This window comes from Bombina bombina, chromosome 5 (genome assembly GCF_027579735.1).
Source record: "Bombina bombina isolate aBomBom1 chromosome 5, aBomBom1.pri, whole genome shotgun sequence".
Taxonomy (NCBI): Eukaryota; Metazoa; Chordata; class Amphibia; order Anura; family Bombinatoridae; genus Bombina; species Bombina bombina.
In genome coordinates this window covers 252,485,053-252,508,940 of record NC_069503.1, presented here as the reverse complement: position 1 = coordinate 252,508,940, position 23,888 = coordinate 252,485,053, and the positions used below count along the sequence as shown (strand labels likewise).

At 35.9% G+C, this 23,888-nt stretch overlaps 1 protein-coding gene across 1 annotated transcript in view; it reads left to right on the top strand.

Annotated features, from left to right (window-relative positions):
• ARMC3 (armadillo repeat containing 3) overlaps positions 1–23,888 on the top strand; it is a 126,926-nt gene that overhangs the window by 40,614 nt on the left and 62,424 nt on the right. The window contains exons 10-12 of the mRNA XM_053715698.1: positions 5,271–5,454; positions 14,130–14,282; positions 14,361–14,466. Of these exons, the coding sequence (XP_053571673.1) occupies positions 5,271–5,454; positions 14,130–14,282; positions 14,361–14,466 (443 nt within the window). The remainder of the gene's footprint in view (positions 1–5,270; positions 5,455–14,129; positions 14,283–14,360; positions 14,467–23,888) is intronic.

The following is a 23,888-nucleotide window of genomic DNA, read 5'->3' as shown; positions in this document are numbered from 1 at the left end:
TAAATGTGTTGTCTTGACATAGAAACAAATATTATATATTTTTTAAATAATTTGAAAATAGAATTTATGAATGACTCATTGAGCTCAGTTTATGAAGCTGTGGGTGTAGTGCAGGCTCGCTAATGCTAGCCTGCAGCCGCAAGTGAAGGAACAGCAGTTTGAGGAAAGTTGCCTCTTAAACCATCTACCCCCTCTGGAGAGGTGGACTTAAATTACCCTGGACTTATTCATCCAAGTTGATTGACAAGTCCTGCTCTGACACAGTTAGCTGTGTAAGAGCAGGGGGAGCAGCTGCACAAGCCCTTTCCTGTACAATGATAAAAATGGACTGCCTCTATAGCCCCTGATGGTGTTAGACAGGTTTCTTGCCTGTCTGTTTCTTCATAAATGGGGTGCCATTAAATATAGTATAATGTAGACTTCAATACAGGCTTCAACCCCTTCATGACAGGGGCAAATGTTCGTAATTGGAACAAAGTTACCTTGTACACATTTGCATGAATCAGGAAGTCACCTGATCTTCGACACGATCACGTGACTTCAACACTGGAATCAGATCCTGGGGGACTGCCTACTTTGCTAGGCACTTCCCCCAGTGCCGATTATGCTTTTTGTTAAAGCAGGAGGCTGCAGGATGCCAAATACCATAGGATGTTCTAATGGCGTTAAAGCCCAGTGCTGTTAGGACGGCATGGGACGTCCTAATGGCGTTAAGCCGTTAAACCTAAGAGACTAAGGAATACCCATGAATATGCTTGTAAAAAATAATGCCATATTTGTTCCTTATAATAGTCCCACATTGATGTAGGCAAAAATCATTATTCAACCTATTTTTTAACCTACTTATGGCCTGAATTCTAGTCAGTCAGAATTCCCAACAAAAACATTGTATTACAGCTTATGTTTTTTTTAAGAGGGGGGGGTTTGCATTGTTTTGTAAGCCATTCTAGGGCGCAATTCGATATAGATCGTAGTTTGGGGCGCAAGCAAGGGAACCCCCGCCGCCCGTAGTTTCAGCTCGCAACTCGAGCTATCCCATATACGGCACCGTTAGATGCTAAAGTGCCGTAAGTCTGATAAACCAGTGATGTCCAGAAATCTGCGTAAGTACAAATTTCTGGAGTCGCCAGTGACTTACGGCACTTTAGAAACTGCCGGCGCCTACAAAACCTGACTAAAACATAGCCCGACACGTATACCCCTCTATCCGCTATCCCCCCTCACTCTCCTAATAATTAAAAATGTATTAACCCCTAAACCGCCACCTAATAAAGTTATTAACCCCTGGAGAAGACATCGCCGGATGGAAGACTTCTTCTTTGCCGCTTGGATGAAGACATCGCCCGGATTGGATGAAGAGTTTGGCCCGGCTGGGTGAAGACGACTCAAGGTAAGGAGATTTTCTGGGGCTTAGTGTTAGGTTTTTTTAAGGGGGTTTTGAGTGGGTTTAGAGTAGGGGTATGTGGGTGGTGGGTTTTAATGTTGGGGGGTGGTATTGTGTTTATTTTTACAGGCAAAAGAGCTGTTTACTTTGGGGCATGCCCCGCAAAAGGCCCTTTTAAGGGCTGGTAATAGAGCTGTTAACTTTTGTAATTTAGAATAGGGTAGGGAATTTTTTTTATTTGGGGGGGATTTGTTATTTTATTAGGGGGTTTAGAATAGGTGTAATTAGCTTAAAATTCTTGTAATCTTTTTTTATTTTTTGTTATTTAGTGTTTGTTTTTTGTAATTTAGTTTAGTTTATTTAATTGTATTTTTAATTGTATTTTTAGTTTAGATATTTGTAGTTTATTTAATTTATTGATAGTGTAGGTGTATTTGTAACTTAGGTTAGGATTTATTTTACAGGTAAATTATTTTAACAAGGTAGCTATTAAATAGTTATTAACTATTTAATAGCTATTGTACCTAGTTAAAATAAATACCAAGTTACCTGTAAAATAAATATAAACCCTAAAATAGCTACAATGTAATTATTAATTACATTGTAGCTATCTTAGGGTTTATTTTATAGGTAAGTATTTAGATTTAAATAGGAATATTTTAATTAATAATATTAATATTAATTAGATTTATTTTAATAAGAATTTAGTTAGGGGTGTTAGAGTTAGATAGGGTTATTATACTTCATATATATATATATATATAATAACGATATTAACTATATTAACCCTAATATAATTAGGGTTAATATAGTTAATATATATATAATATAATAACTATATTAACTATATTAACCCTGATATAATTAGGGTTAATATAGTTAATATAGCTGGCGGCGGTGTAGGGAGATTAGATTAGGGGTTAATCTATTTAATATAGGTGGCGGCGGTGTAGGGGGATTAGATTAGGGGTTAATCTATTTAATATAATAACGATATTAACTATATTAACCCTAATATAATTAGGGTTAATATAGTTAATATATATAATATAATAACTATATTAACTATATTAACCCTGATATAATTAGGGTTAATATAGGTGGCGGCGGTGTAGGGGGATTAGATTAGGGGGTAATACATTTATTATAGGTGGCGGCGGTGTAGGGGGATTTAGATTAGATGCAAAAGAGCTGCTTACGTTGTGACAATGCCCAGCAAAAAGCCCTTTTAAGGGCTGGTAAAAGAGCTGATTACTTTGGGGAAATGCCCCGCAAAAGCCCTTTTAAGGGCTGGCAATAGAGCTGTTACTTTGGGTCAATGTCACGCAAAAGGCCCTTTTAAGGGCTGGTAATAGAGGTGATTACTTTAGGTGGATTAGATTAGGGGTTAATGTATTTAATATAGCTGGCGGTGGTGTAGGGGTATTAGATTAGGGGTTAATAATTTAATATAGCTGGCGGTGGTGTAGGGGGATTAGATTAGGGGTTAATTAATTTAATATAGGTGGCGGCGGTGTAGGGGGATTAAATTAGGGGTTAATAATTTAATATAGCTGGCGGCGGTGTAGGGGGATTAGATTAGGGGTTAATAATTTTAATATAGCTGGCGGCGGGGTAGGAGCTCACATTAGGGGGTATGTAATGTAGATGGCGGCGGTGTAAGGGGCTCACATTAGGGGGTATGTAATGTACTTGGCGACGGTGTAAGGGGCTCACATTAGGGGGTTATACATTTAATGTAGGTGGCGGCGGGTTCCGGGAGCGGCGGTTTAGGGGTTAAATACTTTATTAGGGATTGCGGCGGGGGATCGCGGTTGACAGGTAGATAGACATTGCGCATGTGTTAGGTGTTAGTTTTTATTTAGCAGTTTGCGGTTGACAGGTAGATAGACATTGCGCATGCGTTGTGTGTTAGGTTTTATTTTGCAGGTAGTTTAGGGAGTTACGGGGCTCCAATACACAGCGTAAGGCCTACTACGGCTGCATTTTGTGGCGAGGTGAAAATGGAGTAAGATTTCTCCATTTTCGCCACATAAGTCCTTACGCTGTATATTGGATACCAAACTGCGCGGGTTTGGTATACCTGTCTATGGCCCATAAAACTACTGTCGAAGGAATAAATCTACGAGCGTAACTTCTAGGTTACGCAGTATATAGGATACCAAATCCGCGCAAAATTCGACGTCGCTGGCTTTTGCGGACGACGCTGCATATCGGATCGGGCCCCTAATCTATTAGTAGACACGCCATTTAAATGACAAATTGATGTAACAAAAATCGAATTAAATACATGAAAAACAAACTATTAAATCAGAAGTATTGCTGGATGGTCAAGTGTGTTTTCACAAGTATTGTTATAGACCTTCATTGAGGAAAAACATATATGCGATCAACGCAAAACATGGCAAGTAATTCAATATTAATGATGAATATGATTGCATGCAGGGTTTTTTTTATCCATTAATATAATGTCATGATGTGTGCAATTAATAATTTCATATAATTTAAAGTAATTTTATAGTCAAAATGTTTAAACATCCAAACTCTTAATTGCAATCGAATAATAAATTTTTTTACATTTAGATGAAAATATATATTTTGTGTGTACAAGTTGCATTTAGATTTGTGATTTGAACTATAATTTGACATTTTTATTTAAACAAATGGGTTTATTATAATAAGCATGCTCAATACCTCAAGAATATTTTTTTATCAGATCCAGGGTGTTGAATTTGAAAAGTCTTAAATCTTTTGAAAACGAGGCAGAAAGGGTTTTCTTATTGATCGGAATTCCAGTTTGTTCCAATTTAAGAAATCGGGGAGTTTTTGTGGCACAAATGCATTTTAAAAATACAACATAAATGGGTTATTGCAGTTTTTTTTAACAATTTGGAAGCCATTTACTTTACAAGTAATGCACTTTACATGAGGGCTATCATTTATGAGTTTGCTTCAAATTTAAAGATCATCTATGAAATGCTCATTATGGGATCAACAACCATTTCACTGAAAGCTAATCAAATCACATATGAGAAAGGCTTTAAAGAATTAAAGGGACATGAAACTCTAAATTAAAATTTCATAGTTCAGACAGAGCATGCAATGTTAAGAAACATTTATTTCCATCTCTTGGTATCCTTTGTTGAAAAGCATACCTAAGGTAAAGGCTCTTTCAGTGTCATCACACGTACTGTCATCAGTGGCAAAACTAATGATATTAGTGCCACTGACATGGCACATGGAAACACAAAGTTTAACATGAATTTGTAGGTTTTTGTGTGATTGACAGAGCATAAAAATATGTAATTTGTGATATTTGAGTGAGAACTTTTACTTTAGTGAAAGATACATAATGGAGAGCTATGAATTTCATAAAGTGAAGAAAACATCATAAAATTGAATTCCTCCTTCATGCAAATATATTTACTGTGAACCCTAAAATAATTTGTTTTTGTTTTTATCGTTTTACCTACAAATATACGATATGTGCATTCAGAGGTTTTGGATACCTCCGAATGACTGCGAAGGCAGTCGCTCGTGCTGTTGGGCTATTTTCAGAGTCAAATTTAGTCTTGTGAAACGGTAACTCACTAAATCCTAGTCTGTTGCAGTTTCACAAAAATAAATTTGTCTCTGATAATAGCTGAACGGCACGAACAGCCGCCTTCTTCCACTTTCAGAGGTATCCGAAACCTCCGAATGCACATATCTAATCTAATCTATTTTACAATCTATATATAATTATTTTTGCTTTATTTTTACAATTCATTTCATTGTAAGTAAACTCTGCTTATATACACACTTCATTCTGTATAAAGTTCTCTTTGGTTTTTACTAACTGCTCAGTGGGAAAATGAAATTCACTAACATCCTACATGTTTATTAGGAGTTTAACGACTTACATGTGGAAGCACTTCTGGTAATCAGCAATTGTCTTGAGGATGGGGAGACAGTGCAACTGCTTCAGCAATCTGGAGGGCTGAAAAAAATACTGACCTTTGCTGAGACATCTCTTGTCCCTGACATACAAAAGAATGCCGCTAAAGCAATTGCTAAGTCAGCTAACAATGGTATGTGACATTCAAGCTAAAATTACATTGCAAATAATTCAAAATAATGTGTGTGGGTAGTCTCAGATCACAGTTATTTTTCATTTCACTCATCTGTGGTTAATGCCAGCTTCAAAATATTATGACAGTTCCTATTTCCTCATATTCTTCCTGTGACGGAGCTCCTGACACTTAGCTGGATGAATTAAAATATGTTAGAAATGTATGCAACGTCCTTTTGTACTGTGTTAGCTGTCATGTGCAGAACCCTAATGTGACAACCAGTTATATTGTTTCAGTAAATGGACAATAAAGTTATGTTTTGCTGCATCTCCAAGATGACTTTTAAAATGTATCACTGTTTATGTTTGTTGTGTCTGTTAGTGGCTACCAATAGAACTGTGACAGTGAGCAATCTGTCCCTAGGCCCTTTTTTGTTAGTTTTAAAAGCAATTTAAAAGGACACTAAAGTCAAAATTATTATTAAAATGGAGCAATGATTTTAAACAACTTTAAAATAACTTGTTTTCTTGGTATCCATTGATGAAGAAGGTAGGAGCAGCAATATACTGCTGGGAACTATCTGGTGATTGCTTGCTTCACACACACACACACACACACACACATATATATATATATATATATATATTTGTGTGTATATATATATATATATATATATATATATATTCTGCAATAATTGCAGCACTCACTGGGTCTTAAACACAATTTTTTTTTATTTTTCTGTAACGTTTCGGGGTTTCCCCCGTCCTCAGACAGCTTAATAAAAACAAACGTGCATTACTTACTTTTAAACCCTCCACCATTAGGACTCCGCCCTCGCCGTTGCTGGTGGTATTATTTATAGCTGTTTGGGTCAATATCATATTAAGGTATACCGGCTAAATAGTACAAAGTGAACCTGAGATTTTTACAGCTGTAATGTAAATACGAGGCAAACGTCTAAATATAAGTTTATCACAAGCCTAGACTCATAGTAGCGACAGTATATCAACTACCAAGGGCATATATGAACCAAACAAACCTTCGCCTATATCTTTAACATCCGGGCGACATTAGTAAGTTGTACTGATTTTTCGCCACAATTTAAATATCATCGCTTAGCAATAGCTAAACACGCTACAAGCTACTATTGTATGAAACTAAACACGAGTGAGTGATCACAATACAAATGACTATTTGATATGACATTATGAGTAAGATATAGTGCTCTTGAATCACCACACACCGATTTGTGGTTACCAGTTGGTTCTTGGCAGCACTTTGTTAACCTACTATTATACCTCTGGACACGCAGGGTAATACTTGTCATTGTGATCTTGTCCATTAGATGTGCAAACATTTAATCTATCTACCTACCTTGTGCACATTACATAAGTGGGGATAACATACAATACTCAATACGAGATTATAGGAACATTTAATTTAAGTGGATCACTGAACATGACTATGTTGTCTCAGTAACAAACACGAAGCTGATTGGGATTAGGGGCAGACTTGATACTACACTTACTACGCATAACTAACTGGCATACACTCAGTTGTCGGACTTACTATATTCTTGTAGCAATCAGCCACCCCTAATACTGTGTATACTAACATTACATGGTATACAATCAGCACTGAATATATCGAATACAGTGAACCAGTTGATCACGGTATTACCAAAAGTTAGAAAACTTATCTACTAATATTAACAGTATCAGGTTTCACTATAACGAACCTGAAATACACAGGTTAATACTGGGTACATGTAACGACTGTGAGTCAAGCACAACCTCTTTCCTATGGTCATATCAACACTTCTAATATTGACGTTAATCACACCAATATCTAGGAGAGGAAAATATACACAGAGTTATAATATTTTGTGCTATCACAGCGTCAGTCTATCTAGCTCATTCCCTATTTACAATCACAACTTGAATCTTTTATAACACTCAATTATCTATGGTCTATCTACCTGTCTAAATAAACGTGGACATACTATCTACTCTACTCTCTCACACATTAACTTATATAGAGTGCTAAGTCACATCTACCATTACTATTCGTGATTTATCTGTTATGTATTACTACAGATAGGTACATGAGGCTTGCACGCTAGCAGATATGACTTATCAATTGAACTAATAATTGGTTATTACATTTTTACAAACTACAGTCGGTACTTAAGTGTGGTTTTAATTAATTTTTCCTATTTTAATTTTTGAACCCAATAAAAGTTATATTTTAAATTTAGTGTCTATTCCTATTCCCGTATTCCAACCTTGGATTAGCAACTAAGTGATTGTCATTTGCAACTAACTTGCAATTTGACCTAGGAGTGCTGTCTGTGTGTATGCTTTTCTCTTGTAATTTTAAATATATATATATATATATATGTGCCTATAAAATGTGGGTGTATAAGAGGTGGAAAGTGTGTCTTTCTAGTATTGCGGTTGTTAGGTATTCCTATGTCTGGTGCAGAGTATGTATATAGGGCTATCTAGTTGAACTCATTAGGTCCCTAACGGAATATTTCCCAAGAGGTAAATTCATATGTAGCAATGCCAATCCAGGCTTATATTCAACCCCTTGGGGTCAAGGTTCCCAGAGTATAGACCCACCTGGATTCTGCCTGTAGTAGTATTTTTGCTCTGCCACCACCCCTATATGGGATCAGTACATGATCTATAATGATGTAGTGTAGGTCATTGACCTTATGACCATCCTCCAGGAAGTGTCTGACCACGTGTTGTTCGGATTCCTTTTTATCCAGTGCTGCCTGTATGGCCGCTCTATGGTTCGCCATTCTGATTCTGAGGCTGTCTATTGTTTTCGCTATATAGAATTTCCCACATGGGCAGTGTAACATGTAGACTATGTTGGTAGTTGTACATGTAACCCTGTATTTTCAAAAGTATTTTTTGTTTTTATATGGATGGTTAAAGTACTTCCCAGTGGTGAGTCCATTGCATGTCACACAGCCTAAGCACCTGTAACAGCCCTTGTTTTGTTGGAGCCATGTACCTGTAGTATAACAGGTGCGTGGGTCTGTATGGATAAGATGATCTCGGAGAGATTTGGCTCTCCTGTAGCCAATCCTAGGTGGTCTTTGAAGGGTAGAGTGCCATCCGTTTCCATGATTGGCCAGAATTTACTTATGGTGTTCGCTATTTGTTCATCTCCTGGGGTATAGGTGATTGTCATTGTCAGGGTATCCTCGTCCTTTTCAGCAGTCTTCCTATTGGTGAGTAATATCTGTTGGTTGTCTTCCGTACTTTGCTATGACTGCAGGGGATACACTAGGGGAATACTGGAAGAGAGTTGTAGCAAAGTACGGGAAGACAACCAACAGATATTACTCACCAATAGGAAGACTGCTGAAAAGGACGAGGATACCCTGACAATGACAATTACGTTACAGAAAAAAAATTGTGTTTAAGACCCAGTCAGTGCTGCAATTATTGCGGACTATATTGATTATTTCTGTATGCACCCTGGGCAAGAGAACCTTGCATGCAGTGTGGAAGTTGGAGTGCTTTATCCCTATTGAATTTGGAGATTATATATATATATAATATATATATAATATAAATATATAATATATATATATATATATATATATATATATATATATATATATATATATATATATATAATCTACTTCCATTAGCTTACCAGATGTGTCCACGTAGCATTGCATTGCTGCATCTGAGCCTACTCTTCAACAAAGGATACCAAGCAAATTTGATAAAATTGCATGCTCTATCTGTATCATGAAAGTTTTTAATTTTGAATTTACTTTGCCTTTAAATAGTTTTAATCTTTATCCTGCAAAGAAAACCAATTCTTAAAAACTGCTCTTCAAATGCAAATGCTTAATAGAGTTTTAAACATCCATCTAGTAATTCATGTTCCAGTACTATTTTGTGCTGTAGAATGAGTGCATATCCCATAAATAAAAACATAATTATCAGAATTGTTACTAGTAGCAATGATGATTAAAATGGCAAAAATGTTGTACATTACGAAAAACATACCAGCTTTCTTGTGCCGCTGATCTTTTGTGAGATTAAATCAATAATTGTTATATCTCTCACACTGACATGTATAAATCCTACACATATATCTCATTATTAGTATTTTATTATAGAACAAATAGTTGCTAGGTATTGAATCAACCTTATCGTGGATTGTGCAGCGTCTATCATCAGGCTAGTAATGGTATGTCCGTCTTTCTAATTCTTTGTCAGCACTAATAATACTCATCTGTTTTTCATTCACATAAAAAAGCTTGTTTCAGTAAGCGTCTCAGAGGTTTCAGTACAAACCTTTCAATGGTAATCTATGAACTTAACTTCTGTACCCTAAAACAAAATGTTTATTAGGGTGAAAATGACCAATTGTATTTCGTTGTTGACACTGTGAGTCACTACTTTCTTTTGGTTAGTTGATAAGTTATTTAGTATAGACTTTAGGATGCAGTGTATAAATATCATATGGCACAGAGAAAGAAAACCAAATCAATCAGATTTGTAAAGCAGCAACTAGTTCCCTCTGTCTTATACTCAAATCCGTTTGAATGGCACAAGTGAGTCTATTCATATGGTAAAAACAGATATGATAAATCAAAGTAAATATAAACAGAAAAATATTGTGTAAAAACAGCAAATAACTTACTTGTTTTCTTGCAAAACTAGCACTTAGAAATTCTCAATGTAGCCACTGCCCCCCAGTGTTTTAAGAGCAGAGGAATTTCAAAACCTAAGTTTTTATTCTGTCAGTTCTGGGCATAAGCAAATCTTACTCCCTGTTAACTAGTCTATTCACTAGCCTAGAAGTTTTATGACATTAGGCTAAGGTAAAACTTCCTGCAAAGGTCTTCATCCTCCATGTAAGGCTGTGACAGGAAGCACAAATGAAGTGTAAAAAAATAAATAAAAGGTCAAATCCATATAAATAGATGAATAATACATATAGCAATGATTTCTATTAAGTATAAGCAACTGATAAGTGCCTTTTTATTACAACAATCATGCAACAGACTGTTTAACATACCTAGTATGCAAAACTCATTGGCACTGTTCACTTCAATGACCCTTACCTTGTTACACAGACACTACTGGAAGTACACAAAGAAAAGATAAAATGTTTTTGTATATTTAGGTTACAGCAAACACTTCCTGCACCTTAGCACCACCATAATCAGTAGTGACACATGGCAGCATTAGTCTAGTATTAGTGGCATTTTCCTTCATTACATGGTACTGCCATTACTGTGAAACAAATGGCATTGATTAGACCTGGAAAATATTTTTCATCCATAAACTCTCATATTTTAAAATGATTCTTTTCTACCTTAAAAATTAATTCAATTTGTCTTTTGTTCCATAGAAAATAGAGATTTTAAATATTTTTTAATTTTTTTTGAAAGACTGATTTTTCTTTACTAATAAAAAAACAAAACCTTTGGGCAGGCTTTTGGAAACCAGTCCCTTTCCACGAATAAGATTGTAGAGGTTTTCCTTTTTTAGCCATTGAGCATTAAAGGGATACTAAACCCAATTTTTTATTTCATGATTTTGATAGAGAATGCAATTTTAAGCAACTTTCTAATTTACTCCTAGTATCAATTTGTTTGCGTTCTCTTGATGTCTTTATTTGAAAAGCAGGAATGAAAGCTTAGAAGCTGGCCCATTTTAGGTTCAGCATCTGGGTACTGCTTGCTGATTGCTAGCAAAATGATGGTTCTGAACCAAAAGTAGGCCGGCTCCTAAGCTTTCATTCCTGCTTTATCAAATAAAGATACCAAGAATTAAGAAAAATTGATAATCTGAGTAAATTAGAAAGTTGCTTAAAATTGCATGTTGTATCTGAATCATAAAAGAAAGAAATTGGGTTTAGTGTCTCTTTATATAACGTCTGTATGAGTTCCCTTGCTATTTGCAGTGTACATTAAAGTAGCTTTAATTAAATTGCTCTTATAAGATATTTTAACATATTCAATTGCTGCACTTTCCTATGCATGATAGAACAGTGTCTTTAAAGCAAACCACTGGTTAATACTCTCTATTCCGTTCATACCCCTTTAACTCCTACATTTGACATTTGTTTTAATTCAGTTTCTTGTAGTTCTGTTTTTTAAATATGTATTTTCAATCCATCTCAAGATTTTTCCGTTAATTGCGTCCACACTGCTAATGAGCCATCACTCACCTAGAGACGCTCATGGGGGATGGTGCGCACAGCTAGAAACTAGAACAGCCTCAGCATGATTACCTAGCTAATTACCTGACACTATTGATCTAAAGGCAAAATGTCAACTCTCTAAATGTAACTGTATTTATTGGATTACTTTACACAAACTAGCTGCTGTGTGTTTGCTTTTTAGATTTAATAGTTACAATATTTTTTGCCCAAAAAAGTTCAGTATATAAATATATTTAATTGTAAAGCATGAATGTTTTAAATAAATATTTATTACATATTTCACATTACATTTATTGCATATAACCGTCCTTCCAATTCTGTTCCATTTTAGTAATATGCTTGTATTCCTTATAATTGTATCATAAATAATCTATTACATCTCAACACTAGGATCTATCACATTTCAAAAGTGTATCATGTTTTTCCCATTTACCTATGTGAGGACTTTTTAGATACATTTGCAATAAATGTTCCATATCCTCTAATATAATTACAATTCAGTAGTTATCTTATAGTTCTTTTTAAATAACTTAAAGCAGATTATAACTAAACTAAACATAAAATGAACATTCTATATAACGCACTGATTTTTAAATGATTAAAACGGTTGAATAGTTATAAAAATTTGGCTGCTATTTAGCACTATAGAATCTAAAGGGACAGTTAATATATGTATTTATATTATTGTGCAGTGTATGCACAATTAAAAAGGGTATTTTTTTTTTTTTAAAAACACCAACGTTCCCAGTACCCCATTCACAGCAGCCAATGAGTTTATCTAATGAGGAACCATGCTATACTGAAGTGAACAGCACTATTTATTGGGTTGGGATTTGCAAACAACCCTTTGACACATTTTTAGGGGGGGAAACTCTTCAGCTGACAGGTGGACTATGAAGGGGAAACTGGGGCTATTTTGGGGACAAAACCTTTAAAAAAATTGGCTTTAAAAAGGTGAGTCTCTGAATACCCTTTTTAATTGTGTACATATTGCACAATAATGTAAAATATAGGTTTACTGTTCCTTTAAGCTTTGAATTTCCATTAAAGGACAGACAAAACTAATTTTGCTATTTAATACTTCTTAGAAAATAATGTTTACAGTGCTTGCATAAGTAATTTAGAGTTTGATTAAAGGGACAGTAAAGTAAAAAAAAATCTTTCATGATTTGAATAGGGCATGTAATTTTAAACAACTTTCCAATTTACTTTTATTACCAATTTTTCTTTGTTCTTTTGGTATCCTTAGTTGAAAGCTAAGTCTAGGAGGTTCATGTGCTAATTTCTTAGACCTTGAAGACTGCCTCTAATCTGAAAGCATTTTGACAGTTTTTCACCACTAGAGGGCGTTAGTTAATGTGTTTCATATAGATAGCATTGAGCTCAGGCACGAGTCAGCACTGATTGGCTAAAAATGCAAGTCTGTCAAAAGAACTGAAATAAGGGGACAGTTTGCACAGAAGCTGTCAATCTCCCTGGATGGACGAGACCGGGAGATTGAAATTCGGCACCTAAGAGGTGGCAAAAGAGGTTAGGGAAGCAGCAGTCTATATAAATACGGACTGCAGTTTCTCTTGTGAGAACCTGCAGTTGTAGGGGAGCGAATCGTTTGATAAATCGAGCCCTTTGTTTTAATTCCAGAATCTTTTAAAATGAGCACCTTTTTTTATCATCTTGTAATTAAATTAAAACTTGTTTTCCCAGAACATTTGGTAAATGTAAATGTTACATCCATGACAATGACATTGATTTACTGCAGTCATATTGGTGTATGATGACACCTTATGAACTTCAGTTTTCAGCTCCCTAGTTTGAGTTGCTATTATACCCTTTGTTGTTACAAGCAGATTATTCACTGGAAACAAAACAGATAAGTTAGTTCATTTATTAGGCTGTGGAGAAAACAAAGCAAATTAGAGCATTATTATCATTATAAGAGACAAATGTTTTACACAACAATAATTGCTTTGACACACTGCTTAATTTGCTAGATTTATGGGAAAAAACATTTTTAGAAAGGTAAAATAACTATATGTAACTTAAAGGACCACTCAATACAGTAGAATTGCATAATTACCAAGTGCACAATAAAAAGACAATGATTTTACACCTAATCCGAATTTCAAATAAGTAGTAGATTTTTTCTAACAAATTTATTTTTCTCCCATTTTCCGGCCCCTGTATCATGTGACAGACATCAGCCAATCACAGACTAGTATAATATACCCTGCGAGCTTGTGCACGTGCTCAGTAGGATCTTGTTCTTTAGAAAATATGAATATAAAAAGACTGTATAAAAATTTGATAATGGAAGTAAATTGGAAAGTGTTTTAAAACTGCATGATCTATCTGAATCATATAAGTTTATTTTGACTTGAGTGTCTCTTTAATATAGAACTTTAGACACTTTATTGTGAAAATGGATTAATAACAAATTTGTTGCAGCTATAATTTAACTTGCAGTTTTCTTTATCAATCAACAGCTGAAAATCGAAAGTTTTTCCATGAACAAGAAGTGGAAAAAACTCTGGTGCACATGTTGGGAATAGATAATGATAGTGTTAGGAGTGCCGCTTGTCTTGCTATTTCTGCAATGAGTGCAAATTTGGCCAGCAAAGAATTATTTAATAAAATGGGTAAGTATAAATATTACAGATTCAAATGCACAAACTGTTTATTCAGTTGTATTTTGAATATATATAAATATTTTGCAGGAATTCCACAGTTAATATCTGTGTTAAAAAGAGATAATGAGGAATTAAGAGAATCAGCTGTCTCTGCACTGGCTAATTTAACAACTGGCAGCCCTAACAATGCAAGGTGAGTCCAAGCGGGTATACATAAAACATATGCTATTTGTTAACACTCATTAGCTCTCAATGTGGCCTCATACACGGCGCTTAGAATGTGACATTTTTAGTGATATGGTTCTACTATTTATATGTATAACATGTGCTTGACCTTTTCAAACAAGAGACCGCTATGGAATTTTCTTCACTCATAGGCCCAATGAACCAACTTTAGAAATACCATTAAACAAACATATATTCTTGGTAAATAACTTTTAATTAGGCAAATCTTTAGCAAGGTAAGTGCTACAACCTACATATACAAACAGACCTAAAAGCACACAGGCAGGGAAGTGATGCACAGATGGGCGGTTCAGGAGTAGTGTAAGATGGGGAAGGGCGTGCAACATTGAAAAAGACCTATTTAACCCCTTAATGACCACAGCACTTTTCCATTTTCTGTCCGTTTGGGACCAAGGCTATTTTTACATTTTTGCGGTGTTTGTGTTTAGCTGTAATTTTCCTCTTACTCATTTACTGTACCCACACATATTATATACCGTTTTTCTCGCCACTAAATGGACTTTCTAAAGATTCCATTATTTTCATCATATCTTATAATTTACTATAAAAAAAAATATAAAATATGAGGAAAAATTGAAAAAAACACACTTTTTCTAACTTTGACCCCCAAAATCTGTTACATATCTACAACCACCAAAAAACACCCATGCTAAATAGTTTCAAAATTTTGTCCTGAGTTTAGAAATACCCAATGTTTACATGTTCTTTGCTTTTTGTGCAAGTTATAGGGCCATAAATACAAGTAGCACTTTGCTATTTCCAAACCACTTTTTTCCAAAATTAGCGCTAGTTACATTAGAACACTAATATCTTTCAGGAATCCCTGAATATCCCTTGACATGTATATATTTTTTTTTAGTAGACATCCCAAAGTATTGATCTAGGACAATTTTGGTATATTTCATACCACCATTTCACCGCCAAATGCGATCAAATACAAAAAATCGTTCACTTTTTCACAAATTTTTTCACAAACTTTTGGTTTCTCACTGAAATTATTTACAAACAACTTGTGCAATTATGGCATAAATGGTTGTAAATTCTTCTCTGGGATCCCCTTTGTTCAGAAATAGCAGACATATATGGCTTTGGCGTTGCTTTTTGGTAATTAGAAGGCCGCTAAATGCCACTGCGCACCACAAGTGTATTATGCCCAGCAGTTAAGGGGTTAATTAGGGAGCTTTTAGGGAGCTTGTAGGGTTAATTTTAGCTTTAGTGTAGTATAGTAGACAACCCCAAGTATTGATCTAGGCACATTTTGGTATATTTCATGCCACCATTTCACCGCCAAATGCGATCAAATTGAAAAAAAAGTTACATTTTTCACAATTTTAGGTTTCTCACTGAAATAATTTACAAACAGCTTGTGCAATTATGGCACAAATGGTTGTAAATACTTGTCTGGGATCCCCTTTGTTCAGAAATAGCAGACATATATGACTTTGGCGTTGCTTTCTGGTAATTAGAAGGCCGCTAAATCCTGCTGCGCCTCACACGTGTATTCTGGCTAGCAGTGAAGGGGTTAATTAGGGAGTTTGTAGGGAGCTTGCAGGATTAATTTTAGCTTTAGTGTAGAGATCAGCCTCCCACCTGACACATCCCACCCCCTGATCCCTCCCAAACAGCTCCCTTCCCTCCCCCACCCCACAATTGTCCCCGCCATCTTAAGTACTGGCAGAAAGTCTGCCAGTACTAAAATAAAAGAGTTTTTTAAAAAATAAATACATTTTTTTTAGCATATTTACATATGCTAGGGTGTAGGATCCCCCCCTTAGCCCCCAACCTCCCTGATCCCCCCCAAAACCGCTCTCTGACCATCCCCTCTGCCTCATTGGGGGCCATCTTGGGTACTGGCAGCTGTCTGCCAGTACCCAGTTTGCAAAAAAAAAGGGCTTTTTTTATATTTATTTGTCTTTTTTCTGTAGTGTAGCTTCCCCCCCCACACAGACAAACCCCCACCACCTTGCTGATCTTTTTGTTTTTAAAAAAATATTAGGGCATTTAAACATTTTTACTAACACATTTTCTGTAGTGTAGCGGTTCCCACCCGCTCCCTCCCCGTGCACGAGCCCGCCCCCGCCCTCCCATGCACGCGCGCGCCCCCGCTCATCCCCGCCCACGATCCCGCCCCCCCTGCACATAACCAGGGCCATCGATGGCCGCCACCCACCTCCCGGTCCGGCTCCCACCCACCAACGCAGGGAACCACTGATCTCCGGTGCAGAGAGGGCCACAGAGTGGCTCTCTCTGCACCGGATGGCTTAAAAAAGTTATTGCAGGATGCCTCCATATCGAGGCATCACTGCAATAACCGGAAAGCAGCTGGAAGCGAGCAGGATCGCTTCCAGCTGCTTTCCAAACCGAGGACGTGCAGGGTACGTTCTCAGGCATTAACTGCCTTTTTTTTGAGGACGTACCCTGCACGTCCTCGGTCGTTAAGGGGTTAAGCCCCCTGATACAGAATTATATAGCATGACATATAAATATACTTTTGTATTTGTAGCATGTGGGTAAAGAAAAAACACCAATAACAAGTGCCATTTTGGTTTATATTGAGGTTAGTGGATTTTTCATTGGTTCTCCCATCTGTCTTGTATTTTACAGAATATGGCCAGTTTAGCAACCCTCTCTCACTGTCCCTCCGCTGCACTCCCTTCTCCATAAATACTTACAAACCTTGCCCATGTGACATACCCATCTCTGCCTTGGACCCAACCTGACTTCATCCCTGAGTAGACTTGATTCTGCCTACAGGCAGACCTGACTCTGTCCCCAGACTTCTGGACTTGGATACTAACTGTGAAAAATTGAGAGTTATGAGAACTAACATATTTAATCAAAGTGTATGTGAATAGTGCTGCCCAAAGAAATATGCTTATATGTGCTTATGTTTTGCATTCTTTAAAAGCACACAAGTCACAATAAGGTAATGCTTAAGCCACATTGTTTTTTTTAAAAAAGATCCTCTAGAAGAGACGTGCAAAGTAATTTGCACAAAATGTATAATGGGAGTTTAAAATAAAACAAGTTTAATCCATCAGCTATCACGATTTGCACGTGCTACTTAAATAAAATCCTTGCATTAGGGACCCTCTCTAATTGTATTCCAATCCATCAGAGAATACTAAATTTGCAGCATCTATTTCAACAGCCTTAGCACTTTAAGACTTATATTGTCCTGTTTTTCACAGCATATTGTGGCTTTTTGTCAACAAAGCTTTCCCTCATGCCCAGTTCACTTTATATTAAACAAGATCATTTCCTTGTTTTATAAAAAATATTACAAATATAAATTAAATTACTATTTTAAACCATAACATTTGCTCACAACTAAAAAGCATGCAAATTTATTATTGTAATAAATGTTTATAAATGGTTAATTGTTAAATAACAAATGAGTATATAAAACAAATCATAGAAGGCGCCTCATAGTGTACTCCATCAAACATACAATTATAAGAAAAGAAGTGGATCAACTCTATAAAGTGCAATACTGGCAGACTGGATCCTCAGAGTTGTCTGGCAAACTCTCTTCACGCCTCAGGATCGGCTATAAGCATCTAATGTGAAGATGAATCACACTGCAAAAGCTGGTGCGTCAGGCCAACCGATTTAAGCCAACACACCTCGATTAATAACAGTTCTGGTTAAATATACACATAGTAGCACTATGTATCTTAAAAGTTTTATTCAATGTAACGTATACATAGTATATAGCAACGCGTTTCTTCAGGCTTAACATTGAATAAAACATGTACGATACATAGTGCTACTATGTGTATATTTACCCAGAACTGTTTTTAATCGAGGTATGTTGGCCTAATACTTGTGAAGAGCTGCCAGTAGTTTTGCCCACGTCCTGAGAACTCCAATTGAACCAACATATTCAAATTGGACTCATTTGAATGTTATTTTATTTCTGTCTGCAATATATTATTCTTCGTGGCACCCCTGTAGATACTATTTGTGTGATTAGTATCAATATCATTATCTAAATGATTCTATAAATTTGCTATTTGAAGGTGTCCAGATCTGTTACTATCGGGACAGGCAACCCAAAATGTTCCGTTTATGATTTAGACAGAGCATATGTTTTAAAGAACTTTCTGATTCCCCTGTATTACCAAATTTGCTTCATTCATTTGGCATTTTTCATTGAAGGAGCAGCAATGCATTACTGGGAGCTAACTGAACACATCACATGAGCCAATGACAAGAGGCATATATATGCAGTCACTAATCAGCAGCTAGCTCCCAGTAGAGCATTGCTGCTCCCATGCCTACCTAGGTATGGAAGACAATTTTTGGGTTGCATAAAAAAACAAGGTTGCAAGCACAGAAGGCATTATCAATATTGAACCAATAAGCCATTAATTTACTATTGATTTAGCCATATATATATATATATATATATTTATAACTGTAAACAATTAGAATGTAGACTATAATTACCACCAATACTGTATTATTGTATCTCCCGCTTATTTATAGGGACATGAAAATCAAAATTAAAATTTTATGGATCAGATAGATCTTGTAATTTTAAGAGTCTTTTACTTCTTTTGTCAAATGCACTTTGTTCTTCTGGTATCCTTTGTTGAACGCATATGTACATATTCGCAGCAGCAGCACTAAACTACCAGGAGCCAGCTGTCTCTTGTCATTGGCTCACCAGATGTGTTTAATTAGATCCCCGTAGTGTACTGCTGCTCAGCAATTGTATTTAAATGTGTTTAACTCTGTTGTAAGAGTTAAACCGATAGTTATAGGCAAGCATTAGTGCAATAATAAAATTTTCTAACACATTAAAGCATGTCTTTTTGCAATGCGATGTCCCTTTAAGGGGGTTAAGAAGTGTAAGCTAAAAAAAAAAGTTAGTATTTTAAAAGCTTCTATTTTATATTTATTATTACACATATATATATATATATATATATATATATATATTACATAAAACAAATATTTCATATTATTCATGTACATATAGATTATTTGAATTTAGTAAACTCTGTGATTGCAATCCCTGGTCATTTGTAGTTATGTTAGAACGTTACTGCCATCTATTGGCTAAGTACAGCATGACATCGAGCTAACCCTGTTTATTCAGTTTAGCATTTTCCAAATGTATGTTGTAACACAACTGACTTATTTTTTAACACAAGTGACACCCCTCAATGGTCTCCACTAGAAATTTTTGGGGCTCCATGCTACACCAGTGGTTGGTGCCCCTATATACCATCCCACACCACACACACACACACACACAATGCCATACACACACATACACCATGCTACACACATACACAATGCCACGTGACACACATCTGCCACATGCACCATGCCACACACATGCACCATGCCACACACATACACCATGCCACGCACACACATCATGCCATGACATACATGTCACATATATGTGTGTGAACGTAAGTCTGTGTGTGTGACTAGTCTGTGTATACATGTGTGGGACTGTAAGTCTGTGTGTATGACTGTAAGTCTGTGTGTATGTTTGTGTGACTGTAAGTCTGTGTGTATATGTGTGTGTGACTGTAAGTCTGTCTATATATGTGTGACTGTAAGTCTGTGTATATGTGTGTTTGACTGTAAGTCTGTGTATATGTGTGTTTGACTGTAAGTCTGTGTATATGTGTGTGTGACTGTAAGTATGTGTATATGTGTGTGTGACTGTAAGTATGTGTATATGTGTGTGTGACTATAAGTCTGTGTGTATATGTGTGTGACTATAAGTCTGTGTGTATATGTGTGTGACTGTAAGTCTGTGCATATATGTGTGTGACTGTAAGTCTGTGTGTATATGTGTGTGACTGTAAGTCTGTGTGTATATGTGTGTGACTGTAAGTCTGTGTGTATATGTGTGTGATTGTAAGTCTGTGTATATGTGTGTGTGTCTGTAAGGCTGTGTATATATGTGTAGTCTGTGTGACTGTAAGTCTGTATACATATATATACAGTATATATATGTGTGTGTGACTGTAAGTCTGTGTATATATGTGTGTGACTGAAAGTCTGTGTATATGTGTGTGTGACTGTAAGTCTGTGTATATGTGTGTGTGACTGTAAGTCTGTGTATATATGTGTGTGACTGTAAGTCTGTGTATATGTGTGTGACTGTAAGTCTGTGTGTATATGTGTGTGATTGTAAGTCTGTGTGTATGTGTGTGACTGTAAGTCTGTGTGTATATGTGTGTGACTGTAAGTCTGTGTATATGTCTGTATACATATATATACAGTATATATATGTGTGTGTGTGACTGTAAGTCTGTGCGTATATGTGTGTGACTATAAGTCTGTGCGTATATGTGTGTGACTGTAAGTCTGTGCATATATGTGTGTGACTGTAAGTCTGTGTGTATATGTGTGTGACTGTAAGTCTATGTGTATATGTGTGTGATTGTAAGTCTGTGTATATGTGTGTGTGTCTGTAAGTCTGTGTATATATGTGTAGTCTGTGTGACTGTAAGTCTGTATACATATATATACAGTATATATATGTGTGTGTGTGACTGTAAGTCTGTGTATATATGTGTGTGACTGTAAGTCTGTGTATATATGTGTGTGACTGTAAGTCTGTGTATATGTGTGTGTGACTCTAAGTCTGTGTATATGTGTGTGTGTCTGTAAGTCTGTGTATATATGTGTAGTCTGTGTGTGTGACTGTAAGTCTGTGTATATATGTGTGTGACTGTAAGTCTGTGTATATGTGTGTGTGACTGTAAGTCTGTGTATATATGTGTGTGACTAAGTCTGTGTATATGTGTGTGTGTGTGTCTGTAAGTCTGTGTATATGTATGTCTAGGAGATTATTTTGTATGAGCCCAGTATTTGTGAGATTGTGTGAGCACAGCAACAGAGAATTGTGTGTGTGTGGATGATACCACAGAAAGAGTCTTGTGTGTAAGGACAGAGAGACAGTCTTTTGTATTATTTTTATAAAAAAAGAGAGCACATTAAATAACTCTAACAGCTAGGTATTACATGCAGGCAGCAGTTTATAGATGTGCTGATCTTGTGTAAGGAAGATATCAAGCTTATACCTTTAGAAATACAGATTTAGAGATCAGTTACTTCAAGAGGCTGCATAAGGTCAGCTAGGTGTTAGGAACACTTTACATTCCTATGTTTTTTTACATAGAAGAAGATGTTCTTATATATATATATATATATATATATATATATATATATATATATATAATCTGTATATCTAAATATCTATATGAATATATACAGATATAGATATATATTGTATATACACGCGCGCACGCACGCACACACACACATATATATATATATATAAATATTTAAAAATAAAAAAGAACATAGGAATGTCAAGTATTTCTACTAAAACACATTAAAACACCTTAAAATTGAATTAAGATGATATTGCATGTTTCAAGGTATTTGACTGGAAAGTGCTCCAAAGTGTAAATATATATAATTGTATATGTGTATTTATATGTTTGTATGTGTAAATAGGTATGTGCAAACAAACATACACATGTAAAGACATAAATACAGATATTTTTTTATATATATATATATATATATATATATATATATATATATATATATATATATATATATACACACACACACACAAACAGATTTAGACCTATATACGTATTAGTACATGGTCAAGTAAGAAACGGTGGGTGAGAGTACGCTGCTTTGCCTAAAATGTGTGGGGCCTATTTTTGGCCCCAGTCCGGCCCTGCCTAAAAGTAAGCATGTTTCTCTGTGCAAAAATTAAGTAGGACATAAAAATAGATACTTTTACATTAGATTTTAACAGTACAAGAATATTATAATCTCATTACGAAGTGAATGTGTTTAACTTTTTTTTACTAGTAGGTTTGTCAAAAAACCTAGATTTACATATCATACGAAACATTCTGACTTAATTAATAGTCATCTGTAAAACTATGATTATATGTTAAAGGATCACCAGTATTTTTATTATATGGAGAGTTTACCTTATAGTAATTAAAACGTGAATTAATTATCACATTTCAGAGCAACTGGATTAGATAATTTGTCAAAATCATGATTTAGTTATGAGAATAAAGTGTGACAAAGAAACAAGTGTGCTCTTGGGAGATGGGAAGAAGGCAGACTGTACATAGGCTTGAGAGAAGTTTAAATACATGTAACATTCATTTTTTTTTAAACAGAAAATATTACATCCGCTAAATCCTTATTGCACAGGGGCTACTGGGCCAGGGTAGCAATTGCCCAACAGGCCAGTCTTGGTGATGTAATCAGGGCCAGTGCAGAAGGTGCAGTGCCCAGCAGTTTAATTTATATTTTGTCTTTTTGGTAACTCATTTAAATGTGTATATAAACATACATACAAATATATTGGTGTGTAGTGTTTTATGCAGCTGTAGATATATTCACACCATGATGTCTGTCCCTAAACTGCCCTGCTTGTTGACAGAGCTGTCAAGGCACATAGAGTAAAGCTGCACTCCTGAAAGCTCAGATAAAAATTTAAAATCTATTGGAGTTTATTAAAAAATAAGTTTTTAATGAATTCCAATATTGCTCTCACCCCCGTGAGTACAGCTTTATATACAGTCTGTTGCCAGGATTTTCTGTGATGTAACTGTTGACAGAGCTGTGTCTGCCCAGGCCAGTGTCCAAATCACTATGCACCTTAGCTGTGGATTGCCCAGAAGTCCTGGTTACTATAGCTGTAGGCTGCCTTACATGCTTGTCATAGAAGAGGGCACATGATTACCTAGAATCTACTACCATTTTTTTTTGTAATATCAAATATGGCATTTTAAAAGGGGTGGGTTGAAATACCTACTTAAGTATTTAATCATTTTACGATGGTAACAAAATAAATTGTCAACTCACTAAGGCCTAGATTTGGAGTTCGGCGGTAAAAGGGCTGTTAACGCTCCGCGGGTTTTTTTCTGGCCGCACCATAAATTTAACTCTGGTATCGAGAGTTCAAACAAATGCTGCGTTAGGAGCGTAGAGCATATTTACCGCAAATGCAACTCTCGATACCAGAGTTGCTTACGGACGCGGCCGGCATCAAAAACGTGCTCGTGCACGATTCTCCCATAGGAAACAATGGGGCAGTTTGAGCTGAAAAAAAACCTAACACCTGCAAAAAAGCAGCGTTCAGCTCTTAACGCAGCCCCATTGTTTCCTATGGGGAAACACTTCCTACGTCTGCACCTAACACTCTAACATGTACCCCGAGTCTAAACACCCCTAACCTTACACTTATTAACCCCTAATCTGCCGCCCCCGCTATCGCTGACCCCTGCATTACACTTTTAACCCCTAATCTGCCGCTCCGTAAACCGCCGCCACCTACGTTATCCCTATGTA